We start from the raw sequence: 9,601 nt of genomic DNA, 5'->3' as shown, positions 1-9,601 counted from the left end.
TAATTAGCCTACATGCACCTGCATGGACAGTTTTGAGAATGGTAACCAAGTAGCTTATAGAGGCATCCAATTTTATTCAATGTGTAACATAAAAATCTCCAAAATGTCACCTGAGAGTGTTTGGTGCCATGGCTTACTGAACCAACATTTGTCAAAAACACTTTAAAGCATAAATAACGCGGTGGTCCTTTATAGCTCAGTTGGTAGAGCATGGCACATGTAATGCTAGGGTAGTAGATTCGATTCCTAGCACCAGCCATACGTAACATTTATGCATGCATGACTGTAAGTTGGTTTGGATAAAAGCATCTGTTAAATGGCATATATTAACATAATTGGTGGTTGATGCAATTCAGTGTTTATATTTTCTTTATTCATCTCATGAATTCACAGGTTTTTTTAAACAAAATTATAATATCTAATTAGCAGTAACAAAACCCCATTGATTGTCTTGAAATTATTTCTGAAAATGATACACCTTCATAAATACAAGTACAACCATCCAAGATATTTCAGATTTTTCTCTTCTTCTAAAGAATAGATTAAATATATATTTATATGTAAAGCCAAAAAATATCTAGCTCTCAGACCCCTTAAAGTGTCCTCAACATAACCTAAACCAAGGTTGATGTGAAAACCAACCCATTCCCTAATCCTTATTCTAACCCCCCCCCCCCTCCTCCTCCTCCTTTGATAGATCATTTGAAGCATGGCTCAGGATGAAGTGTCAACAACACACTTGATGAAGATTGTGTCGTCTTTCAAGTAGGCATGCTTAGGCGAGTGAAGTTTACCAAGAGGGAAGAAAAGTGGGCAGCCACTGGCCACATTCATATCAGAGACAGGCCTTTGGAAGGATGAGGAGGTTAGATCGGGCCGGAAGGCGTCAATCACGTGTTCTCTGTGATTCTGATCAAGCAGGAAGAAGGTGACCTGGTGAGGAGATATGCTGATTAGACATTAACATGTCTGACAGACACTCACAAGATGGCTGATCATTCTTCATAATGTTAATGATGCAGAGGGAAAGAGATGAGAACTACATCCAAAAAGAGGCATGATGAGTTTTTGTCGAGTTTTATCTACTGTAGAGACACATCTCAAATAACATTTCAGTTGAAAACTTCAACCCTTTAAATAAACCATTTATGATGTATGTTACACAGATATAACACAGATAGTCTTCCTTACCTTGTGCTTGAATGGCCATGAGAGGAGTAGGTCATACTCCCCCTTCATGATCACAAAGAAAAGAGAGATATGAGTGCCTTTTCCCACCCCGTCACCATTCAGGTACAGCCTCATGCACACCTTGAATCCATACCTGGCTGTGTAGAACGCTAGAAAAAGGAGAGAGGACACAAACACATTGATATGAACTTGTTCCAGTGTTTCAGTGGATACGAATAATATTGGAGGTACCTTGGTTCCTCTGAACCAGTGCTGTCTGTATAATGTTTCAACAAAGCATCTACATAAGAACAATTTAGTTGAAATGAAGCACTTTCTAATGAAGGCCTATTTAATGCTGTATGCATAGAAGACTGTCCCTCCGTGGAAATAGACTGCCCTTCACCACTGGTTCCTATGTTTTAGATCAAGTTGAAAGACTACTGTACCTGGAGAGTACAGGTTTGGTCTATTCCCATGGCTAGAGACGGCCTCCTTCATTTTGGTGCTGAGGTCAGACAGCCTCCAGATGAAGGTGCCGTCATAAGAGACCTCCTGGTGGGCGCTGAGACATTGTTTCATGGAGCTGATGACCAGATCTTTCCTGGCCATTCTATGCTCCTGCTCTGTCACCTACAGGGCAATATTCAATTAAATTCAAACAACTTTATTAATCTCCTCTGGGTCAATTAAGAAGGCATAGTCAGGTTACTCTATCAACATCCTCCACATACAAATGTAGTATGTTAATTTGATCACCATGTTGCAGGACACCTTTCCTGCAATGCAGAACATTTAAAAATTGTATTAAAAAAAAGGCATCTGGAGTTTGTAATTTCCACTTTGAAAGTTATGTTTTTGATTTGTGAGAAATATTGGAGCATATGGTTTACAGTGAATACAACAGATAAAAACTTCTTGACAATGTAAAATGACCTTATATTCTTCTGTTAATTAAGCTGACACATTTTAGTATCCAGTGCAACAAGCACAGAGACCATTGTAATGTGTTCAACTGATAAACAGGGCCTGCTCCTGGCATAAGTGACATAATCAGTCGGTTAGGGCCCCCCGGCCGCTAGGGGGTCCTCGACCCAAAAAATGTAATAATAACTTTTTTAATGTTTTAGGAACTCAGTCAGGGTCTCAACTTACCGTTGAGGGTTACAATATTAGAACACACAAGGTAAAAGTTCCACAGTTGGTTGTGTCTCAATTAGCCATGTCAGTTTACAATATTTAGATTGGTAAATTAGTTTAACCAGTTATCTATACTTGAAGTAATCATGGCCAAATAGCAACCGGGCACAGAGAATGTGCCCAGGGGCCCTGACCTCCAGGGATCCCACATTGATTTTCTTAGTCACTCTTACTCAGATCATTAACATCACATAAGTCATGGCAAAATGTGTAGAATTGCAAGAAATTTACTTCAAAACATACAATTTTCTCTCCAGGGGCGGGCTTCTTAAGAACAGATTTATCAAATATTTACTCAGAGTTACAGTAGGAAATCCCCCAAAAGCTGAAATCCCCACAGCTGTCACTGAATAATGACATCTCTTTTCCTATTCATTATGAGTAAGGGGGTTGTTGAATTGTGATTTTCATCAACTGACTCCCATCAACAGTAGCTTGTGCATTCTTAAGCCATTTATGGCATGTTTATGGCACTTTTTATGGCTTCTGATTTTCTATTCCACTTTTTTGTCTCATAAATGTGTATTTTTTGTCTGCTGCTGTTTGACATTAAATGTCCCCTTGGGATAAATAAAGTACCTATTGTATTCTACAGATGTAGGATCTTCATTTGATCACTCTGTTGCAGGAGAACATTCCTGTAATTCAGGAAATATTTAACTCTTAGTGTATTTTCAGGGTTAAAAGGGCTTCTAAAGTTGGTAATGTCCACTTTGAAATTTCAGACTTGATTTTTCCTTACGAAAAATGTATCAACCACTACAAAATATCTATTAATTATAATCCACATAATGATTCACATTTCCTGTTGCTGCAGGATTATTTTCCTGCTGTAGGAAACTGGCTCAAATTAAGATCCTACATCAGTATGTACTGCTACATGAGAAGAGGCTGTCTACTCTAAGAGTCAGGGAGGAATGCTTGCAGAAGCGGCATATAAATTGATATTTTTCAGGAAGGCCAAATTCATTCTTGACAACAGTCCGTTTTTCCGACCAATATGTGACATTTGAGGATTTCTTTTCCCCATCACTGTTCAGCCAGCCAGACCAGCATTTTATTATGCTATTCAAGAATAGTTGGTGTATGCAGCAATACTTAGTCTACAATTCCACCGCTGCAAATTAGGAGCATCAGAAAAGTTACTTTCTTGAACGTATTAGCCTACTTTTCTACAATTTGGGAGGACAGTAGACGCATGCACTTCTTAATAGTTGTTTAACGAAGTATAATTCAACTGAACTTATTGGAGTGTGATTCAACTTTTTGGAAGTTCACGGCATGCTCTGGAATGAATCAGCTGGTCCAGAAAGATGAGTTTATGCTCGAACTCAAGATATACTGTACCTTTATTTCTAAGTGATAAATCATTTCCTGGTTGCTCTGGTTCTCCCTCTCCACAGCCTTCATGCTCAGCTGGGTCTTCTCCACCTCCCTGTTCAGGACGGAGATGATGTTCTCAGATATCTGGACCCTCTGCTGCAGTGTGTCTATCTGCCGCCCTAGGTCCAAGAGTATGGTCACCTGGTCATCATCTCGCAGGCTGTGAGCTGCCGAGCTATTCCTTCCGTCCCCTCCTTCCGTCTCCAGCTCCCCTTCCCCCTTTAATAGTCCCATGTCCCAATGGAGTCTCAGGCCAGACAGAGTGTCTCTGAGATGGGGCAGCTGCTCATCCATAGCCCTGTTCTCCTTGCCTGGGGCAGGGGCTGTTAGTGGGGAGGCCTGCAGGTCACTGCTGCTGGTGGTCGCAGCACGCAGCAGGAGCTGAAGGTGGCCAACATGGCTGCTGTTCTCATGCACTCTCAGCTTCTCTGTGGTCCCCTAAAATACATGGGATTAGAAGGCAAAAATGTCAATAACTGTACTGCAAAAGCTTTCTTATTTGCCACATTATTTTTATTTGATGCCCCATTTATTATAATGCAGTAATGGCATTAATAGAATACCTTAAATGTGCAACCAACTTCAGAGAAAACACAATACTCTTTCCCCTTGGAACCTGGAAGAGGATTACTCTGTAGAATCAAGACAATTTTGACAATTAACATGTGGCAACAAAGAAGTGTTTCACAACAACCATCAGCTATACAACAAATAACATCATTGGATTTGACAGGCGCTACATTAAGAACAAACATATTTTTTCCTACCTTTCCCTTTCTTTGTTTTTCATCCGCTTTTTCCTCTCCAAGACTGTGACATGAGTGTGTCTGTAAAATAACACACAAAAATGCTGAAGATATTGAGAGAAACAGTCATCTGTAGGCCTACAGTTTCTTTCATAGAATCAATAGCTACACGAGGTATCTAGTAATACCATTGTAGAACAGTAGAACAGTAAAGTAGTACAGTATTTTGGGGCGGCAGGGGAGCCTAGCGGTTAGACTGTTGGACTAGTAACCGAAAGGTTGCAAGTTCAAATCTCCAAACTGCCCCTGAACAGGCAGTTAACCCACTGTTCCTAGGCTGTCATTGAAAATAAGAATTTGTTCTTAACTGACTTGCCTAGTTAAATAAATTACTTAAGTAGTACAGTATTACTGTGAGTAGTATGCACTTAAAGCTTTTGCAGTCGGTTCTAACAATCCCTTGTATACATTTTACCCCGAAACATGATGCCCTACCCCCTAATGGTTAACCTAACTTTACTTGAGTCTAAAGTGTTCTGTGGCTTTCTGCTCCCCTTTGCTGCAGTCCAACGCTCTCGGCAGCCTCCGCCCTACTCAGATCACTGGCGAAAGGGAATATGGGGCAGCAGTAAACACTAGAGACCCTGCGGCTTCAGCTGCGCTGCAGGGACCCCTCCAATGTCACACTGACCCCATCTCCAAGACCCCAGCCAATGTTTTTTTTTACTAGAGAAATATTCCAACATATTTTTTTTCGAATTCCCAACTCTGTAACTCCTGCAGTTTAGAGCCACAGGAAACAGTATCTGGCTATTTCTTTCCATAACTCCATTAGTCAGCAAGCACTACATTTTTATTGGGTGTGTTCCAAACTTTCAAAACTCATGGAACTCTTTACCTCTTATCTAACCATTTTGTAGGAGGAAAAACACTTCATACCAGGGCTGAACATCTCAGAATGTCAGCGAGACCTGTTAGTGTCAGTATTTGCAACTCAGGCGAGGTGGTTAGTTTGACAGCTACTGAATGCACGTCTGGAACTGGATTCTTTGGGCCAGTCTTACCTGTAGCTCTATGGGGCGCAAAGAGTGGCAGCATGCGGGGCACACTGACATGTTGTTTGGACAGGCCTTCTCCAGGTGACAGGCCAAGGCCTTTCGCAGCACCATGTGACCACAGCCTATGTTGCAGGGGATTAGGGCATACTCACACTGCCCCTGGTGCTCCTGAACGAGGATTCAAGACAATTTAGAAAGGACAACAAAGCAATCTATAACCAAACCGAGCTCAGCACAACATTTCAGTGAATCAATCAATGTCATCCTCAACATCTTGATCTCAGTGCAAAATCAATATCAGCCATCATAGGTCATTTTGATCTAGATCATTCAAAATAGGCCTTTGTTATTTTTATTAGATTCTGTTTCCCCTTCTTTTCAAATAAACTTTCAATGGCAACATTTCAACTAAACTTTATGAGATGATATACTTGTAATAAACAACCTAATTATCTTAGCAGCATTGGATGATGTATAATCACTAAGTACTGTCCTTATTAGAATTGTAGCATTGTGATCGAAATAACTTAGCTCTAAAAATCTTTGAATTATTTTGGTACCAATTTAAAAGATTTGGGTTACAAGAGGACTTGGCATTTTAATTTAGTTTAGATTACATATTGGCCCCTGATCCTGATCTAATTATGCAACTACTGTAAAAAACATTTAACATTTTACCTACAAATTACAGTGTATTTTTTAATAAAAAATAAAGCTACAGCACCAGTCAAAGGCTTGGACACACCTACTCATTCAAGGGTCTTTCTTAATTTGTACTGTTTTCTACATTGTAGGATAATAGTGAAGACATCAAAACTATGAAATAACACATATGCAATCATGTAGTGTCCAAACAAATCAAAATATATTTTATATTTGAGATTCTTTAAAGTCCCACCCTTTGACATGATGACAGCTATGCACACTCCTGGCATTCTCTCAACCAACTTTTTTATTTATTTATTTTATTTTATTTTACCTTTATTTAACCAGGTAGGCAAGTTGAGAACAAGTTCTCATGTACAATTGCGACCTGGCCAAGATAAAGCAAAGCAGTTCGACACATACAACGACACAACTTCATGAGGTAGTCACCTGGAATGCATTTCAATTAACAAATGTGCCTTGATAAAAGTTCATTTGTGGAACTTCTTTCCTTCTTAATGCGTTTGAGCCAATCAGTTGTCGTGTGACAAGGTAGGGGCGGTATACAGAAGATAGCCCTATTTAGTAAATAAGCTCAAATAAGCAAAGAGAAATGACAATCATCATTACTTTAAGACATGAAGGTCAGTCAATCCGGAACATTCCGAGAACTTTTAAAGTTTCTTCAAGTGCAGTTGCAAAAACCATCAAGCGCTATGATGAAACTGGCTCTCATGAGGATCAGCACAGGAAAGGAACACCTAGAGTTACCTCTTCTGCAGAGGATAAGTTAATTGGAGTTAACTGCACCTCAGATTGCAGCCCAAATAAATGCTTCACATAGTTCAAGTAACAGACACATCTCAACACCAACTGTTCAGAGGAGACTGCGTGAATCAGGCCTTCATGATCGAATTGCTGCAAAGTAACCACTACTAAAGGACACCAATAAGAAGAAGAAACTTGCTTGGGCCAAGAAAGGAGCAATGGACATTAGACTAGTGGAAATCTGTCCTTTGGTCTGATGACCTCTGTGTCTTTGTGAGATGCAGAGTAGGCGAACGGATGATCTCTGCATGTGTGGTTCCCACCGTGAAGCATGGAGGAGGAGGTGTGATGGTGTGGGGGTGCTTTGCTGGTGACACTATCAGTGATTTATTTAGAATTCAATGCACACTTAACCAGCATACCACAGCATTCTGCAGTGATACACACTGCAAATGTGAGAACTCCTTCAAGACAGTTGGAAAAGCATTCCTCATGAAGCTGGTTTTGAGAATGCCAAGAGTGGGCAAAGCTGTCATCAAGGCAAAGGGTGGCTACTTTGAAGAATCTCAAATATAAAATATATTTAGATTTGTTTAACACTTTTTTTGTTACTACATAACTACATATGTGTTATTTTATAATTTTGATGTCTTCACTATTATTCTAGGTAGGTGTGTCCAAACTTTTGACTGGTACTGTATATGAGTGCCACTGTCACACAAAAAAGTCATTCTTAAATGTATCCTTCAAATGTATAAAAAAGTGTCAATACCTCAAAGTCCTTGAGAATACTCCTCCAGGAGCAACCTTGGTTAGCACAATGCACTTTCAACTCCAAGATCTCCTTATTGATGGCTGAATCACTGAATAACTGATGTAACACATAGGAGAAAGATGATCAACTTTCAGTACTTCAATTAATAATTCAGTACTTCCACTTTAAATCACTTTATTCCTCAGAGGGAAAATGTTTATGCATAATAAAGAATGGCCGGATTTCTATATATCACACTGCCGATTTCTTCAGTGCTAAACTGGTTTGAACGACAACGTTTTCCGGCTGTCATTGTTCTGAGTTGATACAGTTTGAAGTGGATCTTTGAAGTGCTGCTGTCTGTGTCTCTATACTGTTAGATTTCAGAAGCAATAAACACACAGAGCCATTCTATCGCTTTAATCATCATCATAATAATCATTCAATATTACAATAGCTAGTGAAAACTGACGACCAACAATGCACCCACTGTGGAAGGAACAGTTGGAGGCAGTCAAGCCTTTGCTTTGTGACCATAGAAAAGGGAAGATTAATGCTAAATGTAAGGTAAAAAATGTGAGTTACTGTTATAAGCTTCAGCAATTAGTTTCCATTCCACTGTGATGCTCACTAAGTATTCAATGTGGCTCATTAACCCGATTGAATCAAAATATAGGAGTCATCCGCTATGAAAATAGATTTTTCCAAATGTTCCGTCATATTGATATGAATATACTACGAGCCTATTATTTTAGCACGACAGACCAAAATCCTAATTAAACAAGTGAGCTGATTATGGGCCGTCTGCTGTTCTGCATAGGATGATGGGAGGAGCTCATGCTGAACCACCTTCTTCTGGGCTTAGACTTGGATCAGAAGCATTCGGTTACAGTGATGACCAACATGGGCTCATTAATATGGTATTATGAAAAATAATACCTTTTAACCATTGTAGTTATATGTCACACATGCTGAAGTATTAGTTTTATGTTACCTGCTGACTTAACATATTACTATTCACTAGTCATTTTTTGGTGAGACACATGTCTCCGCCATAGAAAAATAACACTGCATTTTGACATGAATGGGAATGTCCTTTTTAGTCATTATTTTTCTATGGACTCAGAACCTCAGCAGTGGACTAATTTACATCAGACACATTTCAACTTGTTCAACGCTGTGAACTCTACAGCCATTCTAATTACACCACTGCACTCCACTCCAGCAATCTCTTCACATTGATTGTCTTTCTCAATTCTTACATTCTTCTGAGAAGACTTAGACCAGAACAGTGAAATAGTTTGTGTCAATGCAATTCTCTGGTGAGAATTCAGCTAAAATCAGAATATAAACTCTGATTAGAGGGGGTAGATTATGTCACTGCCAATGTCAGACCTATGAGTTTCCTGTTTTGGGGAGCTGAAAAGTATAACTCAATTGTCAGTGTTTTAAACAATATCTAGGGCACTATTCAATCTGTAGCGCTGAAGAGTTGCGCTACAGTGCAGTAGAAATATAATTAAAGCTGATGTTCCCGCTTTAGCAGAGATTGCATTCACAGTAAATGTTGCATATGTCAGACAATAGTAAATCATTTTATCTATCCAGATACAATATTTACTATTGCACATTTATTTTGTGTAGGAATAGAAAGGATTAAATGCCAGACGTAGATGGAAGGTAGATGGATGGTAGATGGAAGGTAGATGGATGGTAGATGGAAGGTATATTAAAGGTAAATCACAGAGAATATTTGAAAGGTAAGGGAAGGTAGATGGAAGGTAGATTGGATGGTAGATGGAAGGTAGATGGAAGGTAGATGGATGGTAGATGGAAGGTATATTAAAGGTAAATCACAGAGAATATTTGAAAGGTAA

The 9,601-nt window shown here is 39.4% G+C and overlaps 1 protein-coding gene across 4 annotated transcripts in view; it reads right to left on the bottom strand.

Moving 5' to 3' along the window:
• Positions 1–263: 263 nt before the first annotated feature.
• Positions 264–9,601, bottom strand: part of traf1 (TNF receptor-associated factor 1) — an 11,810-nt gene continuing 2,472 nt past the window's right edge. The window contains exons 3-11 of one of the 4 annotated variants that reach the window (XM_064949717.1): positions 7,743–7,841; positions 5,564–5,725; positions 4,521–4,580; positions 4,317–4,385; positions 3,718–4,191; positions 1,620–1,803; positions 1,325–1,340; positions 1,192–1,233; positions 801–933 (exon numbers count right to left, since the gene is read on the bottom strand). In XM_064949717.1, coding sequence (XP_064805789.1) covers positions 891–933; positions 1,192–1,233; positions 1,325–1,340; positions 1,620–1,803; positions 3,718–4,191; positions 4,317–4,385; positions 4,521–4,580; positions 5,564–5,725; positions 7,743–7,841 — 1,149 coding nt within the window. In that variant the 3' untranslated portion in view covers positions 801–890. Of the gene's footprint in view, positions 934–1,191; positions 1,341–1,619; positions 1,804–3,717; positions 4,192–4,316; positions 4,386–4,520; positions 4,581–5,563; positions 5,726–7,742; positions 7,842–9,601 lie in introns of all 4 variants that reach the window. The other 3 variants (XM_064949472.1, XM_064949638.1, XM_064949555.1) reach the window with 3 other exon arrangements.

Source organism: Oncorhynchus masou, chromosome 1 (assembly GCF_036934945.1).
Source record: "Oncorhynchus masou masou isolate Uvic2021 chromosome 1, UVic_Omas_1.1, whole genome shotgun sequence".
NCBI lineage: Eukaryota > Metazoa > Chordata > Actinopteri > Salmoniformes > Salmonidae > Oncorhynchus > Oncorhynchus masou.
Note: the sequence above shows the minus strand (reverse complement) of the source record. Positions and strands in the feature narration are given on the sequence as shown.